At 44.1% G+C, this 25511-nt stretch overlaps 1 protein-coding gene across 1 annotated transcript in view; it reads right to left on the minus strand.

The window, feature by feature from the left end:
• The window catches only part of CNTN5 (contactin 5), a 511103-nt gene that overhangs the window by 98552 nt on the left and 387040 nt on the right, over positions 1-25511 (minus strand). Inside the window, exons 12-13 of the mRNA XM_054973696.1 lie at positions 12916-13043; positions 10706-10881 (exon numbers count right to left, since the gene is read on the minus strand). Coding sequence (XP_054829671.1) covers positions 10706-10881; positions 12916-13043 — 304 coding nt within the window. The remainder of the gene's footprint in view (positions 1-10705; positions 10882-12915; positions 13044-25511) is intronic.

Raw genomic sequence — 25511 nt, forward strand, 5'->3', positions numbered from 1 at the left:
CAGTATGAAGGGAAAACAGAAATGTAGTGTTTAGTGTTTAGTGTTTGTAGGGTACCTTCCCCTTTTTTCCACCCCTCCCTCCCTCTCTCTTTTTTCTCTCCTCTTTCCTATCCCTTGTGCTATTGTAGTCTTTTGTAGTTACTGTTTTGTAGGGTATGTATGTATGTAGTAGTTGTATGTTAGATATTGAAAATAAAAAATTATATATATAAAAAAAAATTACTCATCAGAATATCATGAGGAATTTTATCAAAAGCTTTACTGAAATCCAGGTAAGATTAACCTGTCTCTTTTCACCTCATTGATCTACAATTAATGGTGGTAGGTAAAAAAAAAAAGTCCCAGTTAAATTATTAGAGTTGGGGGGGGGGTTCTGTAATGTAAATGATTAGGGAGATGCTTAATAATCACTTCCTCAGTGTGGTGGTCCCAATCCAACTCCTCTCCAGCTAGTTTTTAATTATCTCCAGAGTAGTGTGGGTTTGACAGAATAAACTCGGACACAGAAATGGGCAGAATCAATTGCTAAAGGTTTTTCTGGACTGTGCTAGACAGAAGGTGGAAGTTATTCAGGTAGTAACATCCTAAACAGGCTGTGATGAGGTCCAAAGGAACAGTTTGACAGGGTAACATAGCACCAGATAACCCAACATGATACACATTGGGAGTAGACATGGGCATGAACCGGGGAAAAACTGAACCACGTGGTTTGTTGTTTGTTCAGTTTCACGGAACATGAACCATGATCTTTGCTGAACTTGAGCCAGTTTGTGAACCGGTTCATGGTTCAAGGTTCGAGGGAGCCCAGAACGGGCCCCTTCATGCTCAGAGAGCCTAAACTCGCAGGGAGTTTTCAGCAGACTCTCATCCAGCCACCATCCAAGCAAATAAAAGCGAAGCTCCCGGGGGGGGGGCACAAACCTCCAGAAACCAAACCAGAAGACAGGCCCTCCAAAAAGCAGAGAAGGAGAAAAAGAAAAGCAAATAAAACTCACTTAGTCAAACAAGACCCCAGTTCTACTCAAAGGCCTAAGACTAGGCTTGGGGGTGGGGAGAGGAAAAAAGCACCCAGGCCCGGCGCATCCATTGAGGTGGTACCAGCAGCTGCCTTGAGTGCTGAACTCTGAAGGAGGCACTGTGCCGGCCCCCGACGACCAGCGTTCCCTGTGCACTCCCGTGCGCTAGCGCAGGAATTCTCCTCTTTTGGCACAGAGTATTTCTTCTGGAGCGCAGAAGGGCAGCCCTGCCTTTCCGCTCAGCCAGTACCTGAGGAGAGGAGGAAGATGATAGAAGGTGGCGCCTGCCTGCCTCTCCAGCCCTCTTACCAGGCACGAGGGCAGTGAACTGTCCAAAGCAGAGCTTCAAATTCAGCCCCGTTAGCGGGGACATTTCTCTCTCTGCCCATTTTCCCCTCCTCCCCCCGCTCTCAATTTAAGCCTTGGGCGAAGCTTCTGCACTGGAGCAAGCAAGAGACACTCTAGCTGGCTGGGGAGCAGCGAGCTCCCACCTGACCTTTTCTCCTCCTTGCTCCCTCCTTTTCTTCTTGCTTCCCTCCCCCACCCTCACCATGTACTAAAAGGAATGACAGGAGGATTGCCCATTGGAAATAATAGGAGAGGCTTGAAGGCCCATTGTAGATAATGGGAGCCAGGGATGCCAATTTACTTGCCTGTGCTCCATTGAAATGCATCACAACACAAAAAAAGTTGCAAAGAAAATGTGGAATGGATTTCAGATAGAATACTCTGTAAGTGGAATGACAGCCCCCAGAGTGCAATGACGGTCCCTAGTTATAGAGTTTGTGCTCTGGGATCAGAAGGACAGGTTTCAGAGTGGAGTGACAGTCCATGGAATAGGCTCAGTGCTCTGGGACTGGAAGGACAGCCCCCCGAGTGCAGTTCAATGACAGCCCCTGGGAGTAGAAGAAGCAGTCTGGGACTGGAATGACAGGCACCAGACTGGAATGACAGACCCTAGGAGGAGCAGAAGTGTTCTGGGACTGGAATGACAACTCCCAGAGTGCAATGACAGCCCCTCAGAGCAGAATCTGTGCTCTGGGAAGGAATGACAGGTTGCACAGTGGAATGGCAGCCCCCCTGGTAGTGGTAGAAGCATCCTTGAAGTGGAATTACAGGCACCACAATGGAATGACAGCCCCTGGGAGTAGCAGAAGTGTTCTTGGACTGGAATGTCAGCCCCAGAGTGGAATGACAGCCCCTAGGAACAGATCATGTGCCCAGGGACTGGAATGACAGGCCGAAGAGTGGAACGACTGCTCCTGGGAATAGGGTCAGGGCTCTGGGACTGGAATGACACCTTCTGTCATTTCACACCCACTGCCATTCCAGTCTCAGACCACTGATTCCTCTCCCAGGGACTGTCATTCCACTATGGGGCCTGTGTTGATAGATCAAGATGGGTAGCTGTGTTTGTCTGTAGTGGTAGAAAAAAGCAAGAGTCCAGTAGCACCTATAAGACTAACAAAATTTGTGGTAGGGTATGAGCTTTCATGAGCCGCAGCTCACTTCTTCCCTACTGGACTCTTGCTCTTTTTTTGTGTTGTAATGCATTTCAATGGAGCCCATGCAAGTAAATTGGCATTCCTGGCTCCCATTTTCTTCAAAGGGCCTTCAAGCCACTCCCATTATTTCCAATGGGCAATCCTGTCATTCCTTTTAGAACATTCCTTTCCCCCTCCCCAGATGGCATCAATTCTCCTTCTCACCTTTCCTCAGGCTTTTTTTTGGGGGGGGGGGGGCTCCTTTTGGTGGAAAGAGTGGCTGGCTGTGTGTGCACTGCCTCAGAGGAAGGAGGAAGTGAGGTGACACACACACAATTCTCTTTCAGTCCCTGTGCGACAGGTAGAAGCAAAGCACTGTTGCTGGTTTTAAAGTTGTTGTTTTAAATTCCATTACTTTCCTCCCCCCTTCTCCCTTTGGTTCTCCCTCCCCCTTGCTATTCTCCAGTCTCAATGCTGCTCCCCCTTCAATCCAGCAGAGCAGTGCCCCGCACTCGCCCCCCCTTTTCACCTCTATTCTCTCATCCCCTAGTTTCCATATATCACCCCACCTTCCCTCTCTCTTCTAACAGTTTATTTCAATATTTATACACCACATGCTGAGCTGTCAGCTGCCATTCACTTCAAACTCAAGGGGGGGGGATGAGCATGGAGGGTAGTTCCCAAAAGAGATCTCTGAAAAAGGTGATCAAGTGGGCCCTGTCAGAGAAACCCTCCTTCTACTGCCAAGAGTCTCTGGGTTCAGAGAGAGGTGGGAAGAAAGAGAGAAAGGAACTTTTTTACACACACACAAAAGTAGGTGTGCTCAGAACTTTAATACGAGTCACTGTTTCTGCTCATAAAATAGATTTTTGGCTCACAATAAGAAAAACAAAGATTGTTATTTATTTTCGCACTTATTTAAAAATAAAATTTAAAATTTAAATTAAGAATTAAAAATTAAATTAAAAATATAAACTGTTTCAAGTTTTGTGCTTTTCATTTTCCCCACATTTCTTCTGTTTTTTAAAACTGGTTAGTGGGGTGAGGGGGAAGGGGCAAAGTATGTATCTTGCCTCAGGAGCCAGAAACCCTGGCACAGGCCCTGAAAGCACCCTTTCCCAAACTCCTCCCCAGTCCCCAGTAAGGAAAGGCAAGAGGAAAAAAAGGAAGCTTTTCAGACCCTTTTCCAGCAGCAAGAAGTGCAGGCCAAAGATCCCTCCCAACAGCAATAAAGCCAAGTTCCAGCAAGCCCTCCTCTCCCTCAACCTCTCAGGAGAAACTGAAACCACAAGGCATAGAGCTTTCCCTTTTTATGTAAAAAGCCCAAATTGAGCAACACAGGAGCACTTTGTTTGGCAGAAAGACCTGCCTAACATGGTTTTGGAGGAACAGATTGGTGTTACCATGGCTACTGAAGGCCCATCTCCTCAGTTGCCTTATAGATTCTAACCCTCCCCTCCTTTTCCTGGCTGAATGGGCCAGAATGGGAGCTCTCTAGTTGGCAGGGACAGCTGCCAATCAAGCGTGGAGGCCTCAGATTGGGGACAACCAAAAGACTGCCGCCGTTGCCTCAGCGATGGATTGAATGGCACCAAAGTGTCTGTCTTCCCGAACCGGCAATGGAACGGTGGGAAAAAGTCATTTGTTTTGTAAAAACGTGCCCCCACGGAAAGCGTGTTTCTTTGACTACAAACCAGCCGTTCTGTCTGGAATTTTGTTCCGTGGTTCATTTCGTGCCCATCTCTAATTGGGAGTATTGAACCAACTGTAAAGATAATTTACGTAAAATGCCACATCAATTTAATTAGGGCACTGTCATATCTGTTACTGTTGATGATAGGTAGCACAACAGAGTGTCAGTCCACAAACTAGAACATTCCAAAAAGTAGGAAGTAACCCACGATTGTGTTGTTCAGGTCCTCTGTACTTACTAGGTTATAGATAAATGTTAGGGAGCTGAGAGGAAGACCTAGCTATGATGCTGCCCTCTGGCCACCCTCCTTTACACTATCAAAGAAGTGCAAGGACCCAAGCTCGTTGTTGGTTAATAGGTTCAGTATGAAACAAAAGGAAGTTCTTCTGAACTCAAGAAGTAACTAAATTATGGAATTCAATACCAGAAGATGTAGTAGTGGCCAGGAGCGTGGATGATTTTACGAGAATTAGACAGACCCATGGAGGAGATGTCCTCTAATGATTAGAGGGAACTTCCTCATCCAGATATGGATTGCAATTTCCATTTATTTTAAGATCGTGAGCTATTTATTTTCTTATAGAGGGATTAAACAATTCATGGAGAATAGGTCCACTAATGAATACGAGTCATGGTTAAGAAATAAAACCTCTACTTTTAGAGGCAGTAAACTCCTGAATACCAGAATTAGGAGGCAATGCTAGGCCAAGTGTTTGCCTCTGTCCCTATTTGTTGGCCCTCTAAGTTGATTGGTTAGCCATTTTGTAACATGGATGCTGGACTAGATAGCCCCCTGGTTTAATCTTGAAGGGAACAACTTCTGTTCTTATATTCGTATACTACGGTCAGTTTCTTTCTTCTTCCTTCCCAGTCAGCATGTTGATTACAGGGGAAATGATAGGGCTAAATTCTTATATTTTTCTTTATCTTTTAAGAGATTCACAAAGTACGATTCATGAATACTTAAGTGTACTCACTACAGTGTACTTATCACTACACTGCCAAACAAGCCATACAACAGAATTCTACAGAAGGCAATATACCCCAAGTAAAATCCTTCACTGTGACTTATGGTCACCAAAACACTGAACTGTAGCTCTGTTCTGCACAGTAATGGGGGAAAGTATTGATATCAAGCATGTAATAGATGGTGGTGGTAAAGGTTATCTTGTTTCATTACATTTATTTAAACATAATTTCACTTCCCATTATTTTCCCACTTTGATTCTTTGAATGCCCGCCTACTCATTTACGGGAGCTAGAGGAGTAGCTTTTATTAATATCATTAAACAGGATTAAATTGTAATATAATTCCATGACCAATCCCCATGGCTTTTGATGCTTAAGCAATACAGATTTTTAAGAACCTTCACACAGCAATCATTTTCACAACAACCTCTCGACAGCGCTATGTGGAATGGGGTTTCAGACGGGGAAAAATGTCATAGAATACCGAATCATTCAGTAAGGTAACAATGGAAAGTGATGCAAAAACCCGTAAGCATAATTTTTGCTCTGAAAAGCTTCAAAACACATTTCTGGACTTCATCTAGGAAGCCCAAATAGCAGGACAGAAATTATATGTATATATAATATAATATAAAAATAGCTGCACATAATTAAAAAAACACACCAGAAGTATTTAACTTTGGATAATAACTGTGTGTTTGCAGTTCCACAGTACATTAAATTATAGCTGGAAAGCAGAACCCAAGATGCTGAGTCAGGCCGTTGGTCCATCCATCTTCCCTATATCATCTTCAGTGATAGCTAGCATCTCTCTAGGGTTTCAAGCTTTTCGTATCTTTACTATCTAAAATCGTTTAGCTTGGAATGCCAGAGATTGAATCTGGTAGTTGTTGTGGGTTTTCCGGGCTGTATTGCCGTGGTCTTGGCATTGTAGTTCCTGACGTTTCGCCAGCAGCTGTGGCTGGCATCTTCAAAGGTGTAGCACCAAAAGACAGAGATCTCTCAGTGTGACACTGACAGATCTCTGTCTTTTGGTGCTACACCTCTGAAGATGCCAGCCACAGCTGCTGGCGAAACGTCAGGAACTACAATGCCAAGACCATGGCAATACAGCCCGGAAAACCCACAACAGCCATCGTTCTCCGGCCGTGAAAGCCTTCGACAATACATTGAATCTGGTACTTTCTACATGCGAAACACATGCTCTTCCATGGATCTACGGTCCCACTCAAACCCCCTTGCATACAGTCACGTACGGATGGAGTTCTTACAGCTTCCCAGTCACTGGGGTGTGCAAAGGTATGCACGTGCAAATCATCCTTGACAGAGGATCTCTGTGCGCACATCAGAGCATATGTCTGCAGTATTAAATAATACAATAGGAAAATATAGTTGTGAGTGCTGTGTTCGTTGAAGTCTTTTTCTTTCTTTTAAAAAACTGGAAGCCACTGGGAGCAGGGGCAGTGATAATGGAAAGATGGGATAATGGCCATTTTTCTCTTTCTCTACCACTGGGAAAGCATTTCTGCACTGCTGGGATGTTTCACATGATTTATTTATCAGTAATCTTCTAATTAAAAGATACTCTGTGTAGTAAACTTGCCTATGACTTTCCAAAAGCAGATTTGAACAGGCTATCACTACTGCCCACAACAGCCTCCACGTAATTAGTATGGCAGTTTGTGACAAGTCATGCTGTTTTTGTAGAAGTGACTCAGTTTAATTAAGGGGCCTTACTGCCCACAGAGTTTCTCCAGTCAACTTGCAGCTTTTCCAGAACAGGTTCAGCAAGACAACAACATTAATTGGGAAGTCAAAAGGTGGAGAGGGGCTGTGGCATAGCGGTTTTCAACTCTATTTAAATCCAAAGTTTCATACAGATCAGGAACAGACAGCCACAATCTCAAAAGCAAGAATGAGGCAGAATGCCCATGTGAGATTCTCTTGGATTATGTATATTGTTATTCTCATCACTTTTTTATTTGCCTTAGTTTTGTTGCTGTAATTGAGGATTGATAAGTTTCTTTTATACCATTTTCATGGCATTCATATACCATTTAAATGCCACTGTAAAGTTCTTAGTCTTCCCTAGAGGTTCAGTTGGGGCTAATGCCTACTCTTCCTTCCTCACTGGAAACTGGGAGCAATTACAGTAATCATTGGCCTCTCCATTTCAGGCAAGTCTCTCTGAGTCTAGGTTTAACTTGTTCCTCAGAGGAGTGTCTTTACTTACAGATAAACTGGAAAACATACAATAATCCAGGCATTTTCTCACTCGCCTGCCAGAGATACGGAATTTAAAAAAGGAGATTACACAAAACCAGGCTACCATAGCCAGCACTGTTACCCAAATGGCTACCCCAGTTTGTCCCCTGGCTTCTAGAGGTGTCCCTCTAAGCATGGCCAAATTGCAAACCAAAACAAAAACTCTAGGTGTACATCTATTCCGGTATTTTTTCCTATGTATACTGGGGTCCTGTTAGGGTTGCCAGCTGGTGGGGGTTTGAAATGTATACTGGGGTCCTGTTAGGGTTGCCAGCTGGTGGGGGCTTGAAATTTCCCAGAATTATAACCAATCTCCAGGCCATAGAGATCAGTTCCCCTGGAGAAAATGGCTGTTTTGGAAGGTGGAGTCTATGGAATTATACCGTCCTGAGGTCCCTCCCTTCCCCAAACCATTTCCTCCTCAGGCTGTACCCCCCCACCCAAATCTCCAGGAATTTACCAATCTGGAGCTGGCAATCTTAGGTCCTGTGGAAAGAGATGTCCCTGGTTATCAGGGGAGAACACTACTTCTAAATTAGAATTCATTATTGTGGGAAATTAACATCACCTGACCAACTCCAAAAGGACAAATTACGAGCTTCTAGTAGAAACATTTTTACTGTCTCAAGGCAGACATATACAGGAAAGAGAACAAATGCAATAATCAAAACCCACACTACAACAAACACTGAGCAACAAGAAGAATAGTCAGGAATATGATTTTCCATTCACTAGTCAGCTGTAAACGCCATTCTCAGCTTGTAAGATCTAAGACAAGGCTTGATCAAAATAACATCAAAGGAACAGTCACTAAAGCAAAGATTAATAAAAATACTGCCAGAAAAAATATAAGCAAAGAGGAATGTTGACCTGCATGCATCCCATAAGCTAGAATAGGTAGATTCCACCATATACAGAACAAATAAACCGTGATTGCTATTAGATAATGTCGGTATGATTTCTCTTTATGTGTTTAAATGTGAACACATAATAAGATCATATAACCTGTCCCGAAACAATGATAACTGGGAGGTCTTTCTCTACTTTGCTTGATGAGGCTAACCCAAATTTGTTGGTGCACATTGAGAAGGAAAGTTTAGCATTACAGGTGCTGGATAGGAAATGATGGCATCGGACACTTTGATCCAGAGGAGTTAGCCGTGTTAGTCTGTAGTAGCAAAAATAGAAAAGAGTCCAGTAGCACCTTTAAGACTAACCAACTTTACTGTAGCATAAGCTTTCGAGAATGACAGTTCTCTTCTTCAGATGCATGGAGGGTAAGAAGAAACTGGTCAGATATATAGGTGGAGAGGGGAGGGGGGAGTAGATGCAATCAGTAGCTTCTGATAATGGACACTTTGAAAGTGATGCAAAACATACACACACAGACCAAAGTATACAAAGCTGCTAAAAGTGGCCAAAAAGTACATACACACATACAATAGAAAGTGAATCAACAGCAAGAAGTAGGCAAGTAAATTAATAAAAAGTATTAAAATAATTCCCAAGAAAGATGGATAAAAAAGGAATGAGAAAGAAAGGAGTACAAAGAAGTCAGAGAAACTGTTAGCCCAGAGAGAAAAAAGAAAAGAAAGAGTAGGTGGGCTCCAAAGACCCATCAGAGAAACTGTAACTGATCCAAAAAGGAATAGATTTAAAAGGACTTGGGTCACAAAGGACATAATCTAATGGGGCCGCAGGGCCACTGTTTGACCCTCCCAGGACTGCCACCTCGCATTCATTTAAATGCCATTTATGCAATCTTTTTCTGCACGCACCATTTTGACACTGTTCAATACAATTGCAAAAAGAACGTTGCAAAACATCTTATTTTTATCAGGAAAAATGCGGCATAAGAAACTGGGAAAATAAAGGGTTCATTTCTCCACAGCGTCTGAAATAAACCTGACAAGTTTAGAGATGTAGGCTCAACCATATCAGAAATGTGATCAACATCCTGATGCATCCTTGCCTACAGACGTTGTCCTTCTAACTTCTCTGCCTGCTACCTCAAATGATGCCAGCCTTGTCTCCCTCTGCCTGGCCCTGACTTCCGAGAATATCAGTGCGATGACACCATTCTCACTTCCTTCAACTACATCAGCAAACTGGAAGGTTTCGGGCCATCCATTTTCTCCACATCCATTACTTAAAATAGTATACGTGGCCCTGTGTGGAGCAGGAATGGGACCCTCACTCCTATTGGTGTTGAAGAACCAACAGGGTAAACAGTCAGGGAGGATAACAAGACACAGCTGAGACAGGGCCTCAAACTATTCCTGACCAGACACGCACTTACCACAATCAAATCAACCCCCTTTCATCCAACTTAGGGATACCAGGGGCAGGGGATCCCCTGCTCCCACCCTCCACTCCCACCCCCACTTACCTGGCCGGCAGGGGGCAACATGCCTCCTGGGGCATGCCCACGGGCAGTGCAACATGCTCCTGCATGCCCCAGCGCCCCAATTCAGACCTAATTCAGACATCCACAGCGGCCCGATTCATCCCCCTGGGGAACGCAGGAGTGCTCCCAGGGCAGCATGTGACCTGTCTGATGATGTCACTTCCCGGAAGTAATGTCATCACACAAGCCAGGAGTGCTTGTGCGCTGTGTGTGCCCGCAAAAGGTAAAAGCACAAGATAGAAGCCAGGTTCCACATGTCCCCCCAGGGGGCTAGGAGGACCTGACAACCCTGACCCAACTACAACCTCCCTCTCCTCCCTTTGTTGCTTTCCTCAAGCTGGATTCTAGTTTGCACAGACCTGTTTTCATTGAACTTTGTAAAGTGCACTGCAGAATGTGAAGCTACCTTATAATGAATCAGACCGCGGGTCTACCAAGGTCAGTATTGTCTGTCCTCTCTGACAGGCAGTGGCTTTCCAGGGTCTCAGGTGGAGGTCATTCATTTCATCTCCTACCTGGTTCTTTCAACTGGTGACACTGGCGATTGAACCTGGGACCTTCTGTATACAAAGCAGGTGTTCTGCCACTGAGCCATAGCATCTCCCCTGATGATGCCATGATAGAAAGAATAATAACTAATGAATGTCAAACAATATCTATTCCTATAAGATTTATAGCTATATTCTTACTGGCTGTGCAAATACTCCCCTGCTTCAATTAACCAAAATGAGATGTATTTAATTTCTCTGAGCTAATATTTCTTTTTTCTCTCCTGAATGTAATTACTTCTCTTCCAGTTATGTTTGAACTTTTACTACTTCTCTAGTAAAACAGTTTTTTTAATTAGATTGTCAGAGAGTGCGTTGCTCACCACCAGGATGCTTTCAAAGTGTCCACCTTCCTTCTCAAAATCGATGGGCTGACCATTCAATGTCCAGTGGAAAATGACATCTAACGTGGGGTCGTGAAAGGCCTTGCAACTAAGGACAATGCTTTCTCCGACTGTTAGCTCGGTCTTCTTTGGAGACAGGTCTATCCGGGTAGGCACTGGAGAGAGAAACAGAGTCAGTGGCTTGATAGATAAACCAGTGTAGTGTGGTGGCTAGAGTGACTGACTAGGATCTAGGTGACCCAAGTTCGATTCCCACTCTGCCATGGAAGCTCACTGGGTGACCTTATCCCAGTGACATATTTTCAGCCTAACCAGATTGTTGTGAGGGGGGGGGGAGAATTTATTTATTTATTTATTTATTTATTTATTTATTTATTTATTTATAGTTCACCTTTCTCACTGAGACTCAACGTGGATTAAACAGTGTGAGCTTAGTACAGTTAATTTCAAGGACATTTCTATAAACAATGCCATGGGTAAATAAATACAAGTTTACAAAGACATGGATAGCATTATCAAGAATCCAATACAGAATTTAAGAAATGCTGAAACAGAACATAAGCAATTTTAGGACTGATATTAGACAACATAAAGCACAGGTAGTTCATAGGAGCTCGTATTTAAAGCAACAGATAGTAGGTAAGGTGACATAGTGGTGAAGTCTATGGTCCCTAACTCATTAGTGAAGCATTTGAGACCCGCTCCCTACAATACAGCCCTCCTATCTGCGTAAAAACACCTTTTTTTATTAATTTGGCTTTGCATCAGTTGAGGAAAGCCAGGAGAGTGGGGGCTCTTCTGAAAGCCCCCTTGGGTCTCCACTGAGGAGAAAGGTGAGGTATTAATGAGCAAAAAAATTATAATGGAGTAGTTTTTACACAAAGAAGAAACAATTAAGGATGCATTGGCTTATATTATTTAGCAAATTTTTATCCATCCCTTCCTCCAAGGAGCTCACCATTCTTCCCTATCCCATAATGCCCTCATAAAAATCTTGAGAGGTGGGTCAGGATGAAAGTGAGTGACTGGCCCAAGGTAACCCAGCATGGTAGAGTGGGGACTGGAACTGGGGTCTTCCTATCCCCAGTCTGATACTCTTAAATTCTATCGAAATTAGTGGGAATTGCAAGAAACTAACTTTCTCTGGATTTAGAACAGAGAAGGTAAGCTACATGTTGATTCACATGCTACTTTTTCAGCAGGAAGTCATCAGTTTTATCTGATCACTTTCAGGGGTTACTTTTTGTAGGTATGCCAATGGAAACTAGGGCTAAATTTCCTTTATGGTACAATTTGGCCATGTAATCTTAAAAAGGAAACTGTACTGGTGGGAGGGGAAAGGATTGTCCTGAAGTGAAGATAGGCTCTGAGAAACACTATCAATCACGATGTATTGTCGAAGGCTTTCACGGCCGGAGAACGATGGTTGTTGTGGGTTTTCTGGGCTGTATTGCCGTGGTCTTGGCAAGACCACGGCAATACAGCCCGGAAAACCCACAACAACCAACTATCAATCACCTTTTGTGATCCACAAAGTCAAACTCAGACCACCACTATTTATTCATTTGGATATTTATACCACACTTTTCTCCCAAATGGGAGCCAAAACCAGATTGCAACATTGTTCTCCCTTCCTCCATTTCATACTCACAACTATAACCAAGAGGGGTAAGTTAGACTAAGTGAATGAGGCTTGCCCAAGGTCAGCCAGCAAACTTTCATGGCAGATTGTGAGTTTGAACCTGATCTCCCAAAACCTCATCTGACACTCTAACTATTGAACAACACTGGCTCTCCCCTAGTCATGTATTGTGACTTTCCAGGTACTTGATACCTCCCCCCCCCCCCATTCATATATGGCTGGTAGTCTGCTTAGAAGATTACGGACTGGGTAGGCCAACACTAGACAATTTGTAGAGCGGCCAGCCTCCAGGTAATGGCTGGAGATCTCCCGGAATTACAACTGATCTCCAGGTGACATAGATCAGTTCCCCTGGAGAAAATGGCTGCTTTGGAAGGTGGACTCTGTGGCATTATACCATTCTGAGGCACCTCCCCTCCACAAACCCCGCCCTCTCCAGGCTTCAGTCCCCAAATGCACTATGGTTGCCAGCCTGGACCTGGCAACCCTAGGGCATTACCTTAAAACCAGCAGTGTGAAGAACAAAAGAAACCCTGTTATGCCTTACCTTTAATAAACACAGAAGCTACTATTTCCGCAGAACCAAATATGTTTTCTCCTCGGCATACATATCTTCCCTCATCCAGTTTGGAGGCATTCAGGATTCTCAGGCTCCCATCTGGAAGAACAGTTATCCTGAAAATTATAAAAAAGGTTTTTATCCTGAAATAGCATATACAGGATTATCTCAACTGCAGACAACTTCTGTAGAGTCATCTTTGAGGACTCATAAATAGAGATAGGCACGAACTACAAAAAACCCGAACCATGAGGTTCGTGGTTCGTGGGTTTTCACAAACCAGGAACCACGAACTGATACGAACTGGGGCAAGATCATGAACCAGTTCATGGTTCGTGGGGTTTAAATGCCCCATTCTGGCTGCTTAGCAGTGGCAGGGAAAGGGGCATTTGACAGTTTAAAGGGCCTTTTCCTGACTTGCAAGGGGCAGGGCCTTTTAAACTATCAGTTGGCAGGCAGGGAGGGGGGATCCTCACCACCACCTGCCAGATGATAGTTTAAAGGGACCAGCCGCTTGCAAGTGGCAGGGCCCTTTAAACGGCCCAAACCCCAGCCCCCAACCCCAGTCCCAGACTTACCTTGCCTAGCCACCCTGCAGGTGCGTGGCATCCTCCCCCTCCTCCTGCAGGGGGTGGGGAGCTCGGTTTTGGCCTCTTCTGCTGTTGTGCAGGCCTGCAGAGTCGCGGAGGAGGCCAAAAATGGCCTTCCTGCCCCTCACGGGAGGAGGGGGAGGATGCCGCAGGCCCGCAGGGCAGGTGGGCAAGTTAAGTGCGGGGCTGGGGTTGGGGCTGAGGGGGGTGGTGGTGGTGGTTGGGGTTTGGGGTTTGTATAAAGGGCCCTGCCGCTTGCAAGTGGCGGGAAAAGTTTATATGGCCATTTCCCTGGGGAAATGGCCATTTAAACTCCCCCTTTAATACGACCTAAATGAACGAGTAGACCAGTTCGTGGAAGTTCGTGGAAACGTGCTTCCATGAACCACTGGTTTGCGAACCATGAACTGGCCCAGTTCATGCATTTTTTTGGGTCATAATTCGATTCGTGCCCATCTCTACTCATAAATATAATTATGGTCCTCTGACTATATTTCTTAAAACTGATGAATATACTAGTGGAATCCATTCAGTTTACCAAAATGGCAGAGATAAATTCATTTCATTTCTTCTCTTTCTCTAATGCAAAAGGTTCAAACCACCAAAACAAGAGGATTAAGGAGAAAGTATTATTTTTTAAAATAAAAGACACTTGTCTTTTCAGATTTAAAAAAGTGTAATTTTATTACTAAAAGATGCTTCAGTATAGGCACCAGCTGCTCAACTGGAATCTAATAGTGACCTTAAAAATAAAATCTAAAAAGTAACATTGGTAAGAAGTAAAACCAGACAGGGAAAGAAGAGGAAGTTAATTATATATAGCAAAAGATGATTTATAGCATTTTTTTCTGTGGCAGTGCAGAACAAAGATAAAAATGGGATCTAGTTACTAATACACATTATTTTCATTTATTATCATTCTATAGCCCACTATCTAAATGCAGTCAGAAGGACTAAGGGTGGGATTAAATTTGACATAGAACAAAGAGCTGCTGCTTAAAACTGCAGATGTGTGTCCATATCCTAACATCACCACAATGTACATTTTTCCAATCCTGCCAGCAGGGAACAAAGATGTGTAGGAAGAATGGAGAAACTCTCTGCATAATTACATCAGGATATGAGATAAACTGTGCAGAAATAGGAGGGTTGGGGATGGGGTTGAAAAACGTTTGACAGCCCATACAACTCACCTCTTCCATCCTTTCCCCCAAATTGCCAGGAACAATCTTTTATCTCTTCTTTAATAAAATGTTCCAGAATAAGGACAGAGGCATTTCTCTCCCAAAGTTTTAGATTCATGATGTCACCACATAGTGAAATCTCATTAGCTATGGAGATTTATGAAGAAACAAGAAGGCCTCCAGCCTTCACTCCGTTTTAAACTAATTATGTTGCATTGTCTACATGGTGAAAAGCACAATTGGTGTCATTGGTTCAGTGGAGCAAATTTTTTATACGTTTTGACTGCCCTTGTCCTAAAAGGCCAAGATTGGACTCCAGTAGCACATTAAAGACCAACAAGATTTTCACAGTATAAACTTTCGAGTGTCCAGCTCTTTGTCTGATACTTGACTCTTGAAAGTTTATACCCCTGAAAAATCTTCTTGGTCTTTAAGGAGCTACTGGATTCAAATCTTGCTCTTCTACTGCAGACCAGTATGGCTACCCACCTGAAACCTCCTCCTAAAAATCACTGAAAGGGGGAGTCTTTGTAGGCTCCAAACAGGACAGTGAAATAGGATACTAGTAGCTGAGAAGCTAAGTCTTGCTTCTGTCTGTGCTGCACCCTTTCCCGTTAGGAAAGATTCACATTTTACACTTTTCCAAAATTACCTAACACTATTGGATCAGGACCCCCAAATTCATCCCCTATTTTGGAGGCAAATCTAATCTAGGGCCTTTGGATACAATTGATTAAAAATGTAAGCATATTTGAAATATATGGGATTTGTTCAGAACCCCAAAGTACTCTCAAGAAAACCTCTCATTTATTTCAGTGAAGCTTGCACAGCAGAATTTTCTAGAGCAGGAGTCTCCAACCCTTTTGAGCCTGTGGTCATCTTTGGAATTCTGACACAACCACAAAATAGCAGCCACAGGAGGCACAACCACATACACAGAGAAATCCGAGTGCAGAAGAGAAGAGGGGTAATTTTAAAAAATGCGATGGGAAAGAAGATAGACTAAAACAAACACTGTTGTCTATAATAATCTGTGCACATGATTTGTGTTGGCAATGCATGTATTCAACTTTTTCAAGTTGTAGTAAATGATTATGATTCACACAGCTGGATAACTGTTTTCAGTAGTCAGGAGTAGGGATGTGCGTTTCGGCATTCAGAATGCCGAAAGAATGCCGAAATAAAAGTGTTTCGGCTTCTTTCGGGGAATGCCGAAACGTTTCGGGGAATGCCGAAACGTTTCGGGTAGCCGAAAGAAAAAAGCCGAAACGTTTCGGGATTCTTTCGGCTTTCTTTCGGCTTTTCAATGGGAAAATGCCTCCGTCTTCCCGGACGTCTGGGGGAGGCATTTTCCCACCGAATAAGCCCAAAATTGGTGGGGACCTTCCTCTAACCCTTCTCTAACAACCACCCAAGTTTCAGACAGATTGGACTTTGGGGGGCCATGTTATGGCCCCCCAAAGCAGGTCCCCCCATCCTCCCATAAGAAAGCGAAGGAGCAGCATATTGTTAGCATGCTGCTGCTAATCTTCTTCATTATTTCCTATGGGGAAAAAATGAAGAAGCAGGCTTCCTTTGCCAGGGGTGGCATTTTGCATGCAAAATGCCCCCTCACCCTCAGGGGCCCTTCTCCCACCCCTCCTCCCACCCCCCACCAAGGCTCAGCCTGCTCCCACTTGGGGGGGCCATTTCATGGCCTCCCCAAGTAGGTGCTCTAATCTCTACCACTGACAGCTGGGGGAGGCTTGTGTTGCCAGGGGTGGCATTTTGCATGCAAAATGCCCCCAAGCCCTCAGGGGCCCTTCTCCCACCCTTCCCCCCACCCCCCACCCAGGCTCAGACTGCTCCCACTTGGGGGGGCCATTTCATGGCCTCCCCAAGTAGGTGCTCTTTTCTCTACCACTGACAGCTGGGGAAGGCTTGTCTTGCCAGGGGTGGCATTTTGCATGCAAAATGCCCCCCAGCCCTCTGGGGCCCTTCTCTCACCCTTCCTCCCACCCCCCACCAAGGCTCAGACTGCTCCTACTTGGGGGGGGCATTTCATGGCCTCCCCAAGTAGGTCCTCTCAGCCCCTAAAGTCCACCCCTTACAGCCCCACACAAACCCAATTCCCCCCCAGCTGCCACACACAGACCCAAATCCCCACATTAGCCCCTCACAGACCCAAATCCACCCCCACCTGCCCCACACCCATAACCCCAGGAACAGGCTGGCAAAGGCCAGCCCTCTCCCTTTGTTCCCTATGCTGGGAACTTCTAAACTCTCTTTCCCTGGGCAATTCTGCACAGCCCAGGGGTGCCACAATGGTGGGCACACTTCTGAGTGCCAGCTGGTCCCTGTGAAAGAGCACCTGAACCACAGACACCCTCCCTCAAATTCCCCCACCACCTACAGAGATGGCTGGCCAGCCAGCCCCATTGTTCCCTATGATGGGAACCAACTGCACAACAAAGAATAAAACAAGAACAACACAAAATAAAGTTTTTAAAAAATTATTTTCTCCCTTCCAAAGTACAAGTAGGCAAAGCATTATGACACATTACACCAGCAGTCCCCCACACAGAAAAATAACACAACTCACTTAACATCAGAGAATCACAAAGCATGATTCCTGTCAAAAACACTTTATTTCTTGAACAGCTTTAGGTTACACAGCAGGGGGGAACACCAAAGGGCATGGCAGCACTATCTTACACAAAAATAACACAACTCACTTAACATCAGAGAATCACAAAAGCACAATTCCTGGCAAAAACACTTTATTTCTTGAACAGCTTTAGGTTACACAGCAGGGGGGAACACCAAAGGGCATGGCAGCACTATCTTACACAAAAATAACACAACTCACTTAACATCAGAGAATCACAAAAACACAATTCCTGGCAAAAACACTTTATTCCTTGAACAGCTTTAGGTTACACAGTAGGAGGGCACAACAGGGCATGATAGCAATGTACTACAAAAAATGATACAACCCACTTCACCGTTTTTGACAGCAATTGTGTTTGTGTGATTCTCTGATGTGAAGTGAGTTGTGTTATTTTTGTGTAGTACACTGCTTTCCTGCTCTGTGGTGCCTTCCTACTGTGTAACCTAAAGCAGTTACAGAAATAAAGTGCTTTTGACAGCAATTTTTTGGGGTGATTCTTTAATGTGAAGTGAGTTGTGTTATTTTTGTGTAAGATACTGCTTCCATGCCCTTTGGTGTTCCCCCCCTGCTGTGTAGCCTAAAGCTGTTCAAGAAATAAAGTGTTTTTGCCAGGAATTGTGCTTTTGTGATTCTCTGATGTTAAGTGAGTTGTGTTATTTTTGTGTAAGATAGTGCTGCCATGCCCTTTGGTGTTCCCCCCTGCTGTGTAACCTAAAGCTGTTCAAGAAATAAAGTGTTTTTGACAGGAATCGTGTTTTGTGATTCTCTGATGTTAAGTGAGTTTTGTTTTAATTTTTCTGTGTGGGGGACTGCTGGTGTAATGTGTCATAATGCTTTGCCTACTTGTACTTTGGAAGGGAGAAAATAATTTTTTAAAAACTTTATTTTGTGTTGTTCTTGTTTTATTCTTTGTTGTGCAGTTGGTTCCCATCATAGGGAACAATGGGGCTGGCTGGCCAGCCATCTCTGTAGGTGGTGGGGGAATTTGAGGGAGGGTGTCTGTGGTTCAGGTGCTCTTTCACAGGGACCAGCTGGCACTCAGAAGTGTGCCCACCATTGTGGCACCCCTGGGCTGTGCAGAATTGCCCAGGGAAAGAGAGTTTAGAAGTTCCCAGCATAGGGAACAAAGGGAGAGGGCTGGCCTTTGCCAGCCTGTTCCTGGGGTTATGGGTGTGGGGCAGGTGGGGGTGGATTTGGGTCTGTGAGGGGCTAATGTGGGGATTTGGGTCTGTGTGTGGCAGCTGGGGGGGAATTGGGTTTGTGTGGGGCTGTAAGGGGTGGACTTTAGGGGCTGAGAGGACCTACTTGGGGAGGCCATGAAATGGCCCCCCCAAGTGGGAGCAGTCTGAGCCTTGGTGGGGGGTGGGAGGAAGGGTGGGAGAAGGGCCCCAGAGGGCTGGGGGGCATTTTGCATGCAAAATGCCACCCCTGGCAAGACAAGCCTCTCCCAGCTATCAGTGGTAGAGATGAGAGCAGAGCACCTACTTGGGGAGGCCATGAAATGCCCCCCCAAGTGGGAGCAGGCTGAGCCTTGGTGGGGGGTGGGAGGAGGGGTGGGAGAAGGGCCCCAGAGGGTTGGGGGGCATTTTGCATGCAAAATGCCACCCCTGGCAACACAAGCCTCCCCCAGCTGTCAGTGGTAGAGATTAGAGCACCTACTTGGGGAGGCCATGAAATGGCCCCCCCAAGTGGGAGCAGGCTGAGCCTTGGTGGGGGGTGGGAGGAGGGGTGGGAGAAGGGCCCCTGAGGGTGAGGGGGCATTTTGCATGCAAAATGCCACCCCTGGCAAAGGAAGCCTGCCTCTTCATTTTTTCCCCATAGGAAATAATGAAGAAAGATTAGCAGCAGCATGCTAACAATATGCTGCTCCTTCGCTTTCTTATGGGAGGATGGGGGGACCTGCTTTGGGGGGCCATAACATGGCCCCCCAAAGTCCAATCTGTCTGAAACTTGGGTGGTTGTTAGAGAAGGGTTAGAGGAAGGTCCCCACCAATTTTGGGCTTATTCGGTGGGAAAATGCCTCCTCCAGGCGTCCTGGAAGACGGAGGCATTTTCCCTTAGAAAAAAGCCGAAAGAATGCCGAAATAATGCCGAAAGAATCCCGAAAGCCGAAAGCCGAAAGAGATTCTTGTTTCGGCTTTCGGCTTTAACGATAGAGAATCTTCTTTCGGCTTTCTACTTTCGGCTATAGCCGAAAATTTTTGGCTTGCACACCCCTAGTCAGGAGTAGAGATGGGCACGAACAGCAATACGAACAAAAAAAAGCCACGAACAGCCCAATCTGCTGTTCGCGAACAAGCTGTTCGTGAGGCCCCATTCTAAACAAAGAGGTGATCGTTGCAAGCCTCATTCGTTGCTGTTCCTTGCTGTTCATCAAGCCAGACAGTCTGGCACCTGCAATCAATTCCCTTGGCAACTTAGGCAGGGATTGTCTGAACTCTGTCTGAATTCCTGCTGTTGCCCTGGAAACCCCAATCTAAGCCCAATTTAGCTTGATAGGCAGGTCTTCCTTTCAAGTGTGCTCCAAATTTGTTACAAGGGAGCAAAGAGCAGGGGGGAGGGGGGCTCCCAGCTCTGGTTTAGTTTGCAGACAGTGGAGAGGGAGAGACAGCTGCTGTTGGCATTTTGATAGAGAGAGTGCATTGGAGCTTGAATTTTCTTTGTGTGTGGTGGGATAGGGATCTAGCCCTTCAAGTTCCAGGGCTGCTGCCAGGCTCTGGGCCAAGCTATTATTTATTATTGGTACCTTTCCTGGTGCCTGCTCAGGTCAGGTTTCTGAGAGTGGTGCGGTAGGGATCTACCCCTTCAAGTTTCAAGGCTGCTGCCAGGCTCTGGGGCCAAGCTATTATTTATTATTGGTACATTTCCTGCTGCCTGCTCAGGTCAGGTTTCTGGAGTGGTGCAGTAGGGATCTTGACCAAACTTGGATGATGGCTGGAGGAGAGCCTGCTGGCCCCCACGAACAGCCAACCACGAACATGTTCGTGAACATGGCCATGTTCATGGTTGTTCATGAGTCCCTGTTCGTGGATGGCAATGAACAACGAACATTATGTTCAGGGTTTTTTTCTGTTTGTGCCCATCTCTAGTCAGGAGGATAATTGGTCATTTAACTATTTAATTACTTGCTTCATGTATATCCTGATTTTCTCTCCAATGGAGATCCAAAGTGGCTTCCTTGTTCTCTATTTCATCCTCATAGCAACCCTATGAGGGGAGTTAGCCTGACAGTGTGTGACTGGCACACAGTCACCCAGCAAGCTTCCATGGCAGACTGGAACCTGGATTTGTAGATCCTAGTCAGACACTCTAACCACTACACTATGGTGGCTCTCTTTGTTATGAAACAACTTACCTATGGGAAATATGAGCATGTTCTTTCATATTGTACACATAAGATGGACATTTCTGCTCAACATTATGAGATTCTTTTCTAGAAAAGATCCACGTTAAAGCAGCAAATGATGTTTTATTGACCCCATTAGCAAAGTGTCTAGATAAGAAATTCAATGACATTAATAGCATGTCTGCATTAATTGGCTTGATACTACCTTATGCTGTATTGGATCTCTTTTCATTCTCTTATTTATGCATGGGTGGACCTCTAATAGAATTTTATACCAGTTTATAGCAAGGATTAGACTATCAAACCATCTATCAAATCATCATGTTATCTAGTTTTAACAATGAACATAATATTTGACACTGATAAAATCCCATTGTGTTTTGAATGTTCTGAGGTTATACTAATTTCTCTTTTCCCTAATAAAAGAATTATCCTGTCTGCCCTCACCTTTTAACATATATTTTTGTAACTTCATGCAGTTTAGAATGCTGGACTAGGATCATGGAGACCAAGGTCTGAATTCTGCCACGGGAACTCACTCTCTTTCAGCTGAAACTACCTCATAGGGTGTTGTTGTGAAGATAAAATGGCAGACACGAGAACACAGTTGTAAGCCACTTTGGAAGAAAAGCTTGTTGTAAATATCTAAACAAATTAACCAGAATAGAAGCAAGAAATCTAATTTCAGAATTAGATTAATTTTAACTACAAGTATTATGCCCATACAGGATAACGAGAACTGCTGTAGCACAGTGGTTAAGTGGTTCGGCTGTGAATCAGCACTCTACTGGTTCAAATCCCACTACTGCCATGAGCTCAGTAGGCGGCCTTGGGTAAGCCATTCCTCTCAGCCCCAGCTCCCCAGCAGTATTGTGGGGATAGTAATAACACTATCTTGTTCACTGCTCTGGGTGAGGCAGTCATCTGTCTAGAAGAGCAGTATATAAACACAGTTATTATTATCAATGTTAAAACTTCCCAGCCTTCATTGCCCTTGCATATCCATCTCCGTGTAATTGGCTTAGATTTTCTTGCAGTATCTGTAGTATTTGACTGTTTTTTCTTCCATACGTTGTTTTCATCATTTTACAGTTTCATCAAAATGTAGATCTAATGGTTCAAACTTTCTTCCAATGTATCTCGTACTCTGAGAATACACACCACAGGTCTCAATTATTATTAAAATTAACGCAAAACATCCTGGCAGCTAATCATATGTCATCCGCATATAATGAAATCTTCATGTATCCTTGTCTCTTTCTCACCCACTTTATTTTCTGATCCTCCCCAACACAAAATTAGAAGCTGGTTTCTCAACAAACAAACAAACAAACAAACAAACAAACAAACAAACAAACAAACAAACAAACAAACAAACAAACAAACAAACAAACAAACAAACAAACAAACAAACAAACAAACAAACAAACAAACAAACAAACAAACAAACAAACAAACAACTTGTCAGGGCTTTCCACATAAAATGGGCATACTGCATGACTCCACTGAGGGGGAAGGGAAAATAAATTACAGCTTTGTTGTTTTGTGCCTGTTTATGAGATTTATTGGGTGAAGAAAGTCTCATTGTCATGAAAAATGTGTGAAAATTTACTTGAAAAGTAAATATCATCTCTCTTCTCAGCAAGGGGATAGGTAGACTAAATAGTTGTCAAGGAAAATACAGGGGCATTGAAAGGTCAGGCAGACAGTATGTGAGATGCTGAGGGAGAGATTACAAGAGGGCTATCTGTCTATCTTCATTCTAATCACTTTGCATACCTTTTCAAGATGGGGCCCATTATGGTGCTTTACAGTAATCTAGCCTCAGGGTTGTAACAGCATGGATTGACTGCGGCCAGGTGCCAACCAGAATGATCAAAACTGAGTGGGAGACCCACAGCTCAGCAGTAGAGGATCTGCTTTACCCATGAAGGTATCAGATGTCATTCTGTTCATTTATTTAGCACATTTACACTCTGACTTTCAATTTTATCAATATATTCAAAGAGGTTTACAAAAAACAACACGGGAAAAATTGCTTTGAATATTAAAAAAAAAACATGGCAATAAGCTAAAATGTGCCTGGAGAGGAACTACTGCCATTGGGGGCAGAGCTTTTCCCACTTCTTCTGCTTCTCCTTTCTGTCCCTGCGAGCTTAAAGGGAGCTGCCTCCTAGAAAGAAAGAAGCTCCTGGAGAGAAACTACTGCCATCAGGGGCAGAGCTTTTATCACCTGCTCTGTTCTCTTTCCTTCCCTTGGGGATTAGTTTGTTATTGCCATGTAGATCTGTTGTATTTATGGTCTTTTGCTTTTTCATATTGTAAGCCATTCTGCGTCCATACTTAGTGGAGAAAAGCGGTATAAATTTTTTAAAGTCATGCACCAAATATATAAAAGCATCCAATCAGCATTGATAAAAAAGGCATAAATGCAAGACCAAAAATAAATTGTTCAGTTCCAAGAGCCCTGTAAAACAAACAAGATTGTACTAGTTATTGGAAGTCTAATAAGGCTATCCTTTCCTGAAAGTAAGCCTCGTGGAGTAGATTTGAGTAGGATTCTGAGCAGGGTTGCTCTCTAAGAATCAATCTGAAGCACTTTATCTCGTTTACAGGGCCAGAAATGACCATCTGCTTAGACCTCCACTGAAGGACTGGACCAAAGTTTTACTCAGTATAAGGTAGCTTCATACATTTGTGTGAGTCAGGCAATGTGTCATATATGCCTGTCTGCATATCTGCCATGAATCTATTCTACATTATGTACTAGTCCTCTGAGGGCATGAGAAGTTTCTTATTGATGTTAAGGCAGTAGGTTATCTTGCAAGTATTTACTTTCTCTTTCCCCGCTGCCTCCAGCAAGTGTCCTTGAAGACCAGCTGCGGCCATCCTGAATGTATCCTTCTTGGGACCTGGGATGATTTCATTCTCTGTTCTGTCTAGCCTAAACCTAGTTTCTCCTCTTCACCCTCCCTTGGCCCCTTTGCACCCAAACTTCAACGGTCTCTATCCTGATGGCGGGAACCTTCCCTATATCTAACACTACCAACCTCATCCACATCACTTATGCCAATCCAGTTGTCTGAGCACCTTGTACTTGATGGATCTCTAATAAAGTTACTTCAACCAATACACCTGCATGTTTGCTGTGGAGAACTTGGGGATTTTACCTGCCAAGGACTGACATGTGTACTATGCCTGCATCAGTATGGTGACCTCTTCCCCAACACAATGACTATGAGGCAACTGTCCTGTAAATGAAGATGTTAGGAGACCCCAGAATTTAACCCTAGAGCATGATCCATGCAGGTGGTCAAAGAATGAGAACTGTCATCTTCAGGTACAAGGATTTCATCTACCTGAGACCTTGAGAACTGTTCCTAATTGGCATTAGATTGCTCATTGTCTAATTCAGCATAACCCCATGCTATATGTCCAATTGGATAAATGATTTTGATATTCCATATGTCCAGAATCTGTATTTGAAAGAAAATAACACGATAGTCTCCAAAACTGCAAGGAAAACAGTGTGGGGACCCTATATGGAAGTTTGTGTGGGAACCCCAAAGCGAAATTCTCATTCAGCTGTGATCTGAATTGAACTGCAGTGGTCCTGCCACTCTTTCTCAAACTAGCAAACCTAGTTTGTCATTCCAACAGGATAATCCCATGTATGCAACCAAATCTTAGGAGATAAGGGGCAGGATACAAATGTGATAATAGGCAAACCTCCCAAATGGAAAATTCCAGTAGAAATTATTCTAATAGGCAGAGCAAAATACTAGAAATCAAAATCAAATGTGCTTATTGGTTGCAGTGTGACACTGGGAAATAATTATTCTTCCTCCAACTCTGTAGAATTTTTTTAAAGGTATGTGCTAAGCTCACTCCTACTTTTTAACAAAACATTAAGAATGGCATTGTCGTTCACCGTGCTCACAGAAAATGATCGGATTACATAGATCAGTGATTTTATCAACCTTACATTTTATCCTATGATTTTGTTGTCAATTTTAATAACAGGGTAAAAATAGAGGAATTGTCCTTTTCTCACAAAGAAGGGGAGGATCTGTTTCTATAGAAAATGTATTTACATTAAAAACAGACAGTGTCTGGCTGGCTTCCAGCAGAGAGGCAAACAGGAATTCAGTCTATAAGAAGTTAAGCATGCGTCTGAGTAGTGAATTGATCAGACTGAGGAACAGGGTTGCTAGGCATAACCCTTGCAATCTTGGGAACTGGGAGGTCCTGTGGGGAGGAGCATTGTTTGACATCACCATGTTAAACAACTCTCTAGGAATTTCCCTAATCTCTATGGAAAATACCATAGATGTTGGGGAAATTCCTAGAATGTTACACAAAACAGTGACATTACTTCCGTGTCTTCACCTCTAAGTGAAATCACTGTATTGTGCAAGAAGGTCTCTGTTCCCATTTGTTGGGGAGTGGCATCTCCGTATTTGATGGGGATAGGAGCATGGAAAGGATGACCACAGTGACGATGCTAGCAACTTTACAGTGGAACCAGTCAGCAAATATTGGCGATCCTCTTGGCTCATAAAAACTTAGAGGCCAAGCTTCTTGGAGGAACATTTGGATAAAAGATGCATTGATATCCCAGCATGGTCCCTGCTGGGTGAGAAGATGATACACTATCCTCTGGGCAACTGCAGTGGACTCACAAAAAGATTGTATAATCTGATTCTTGTTGACTGTGTTCTTACTGTAACCGTTACTGCTTGGTTGTCACCACTTGTCTTGTACATAGTGACTAAGCAACTTGGGCTGTCGCAGATTTTATTTGTGCTATAGCC

Source organism: Eublepharis macularius, chromosome 3, assembly GCF_028583425.1.
Source record: "Eublepharis macularius isolate TG4126 chromosome 3, MPM_Emac_v1.0, whole genome shotgun sequence".
Lineage (NCBI taxonomy): Eukaryota > Metazoa > Chordata > Lepidosauria > Squamata > Eublepharidae > Eublepharis > Eublepharis macularius.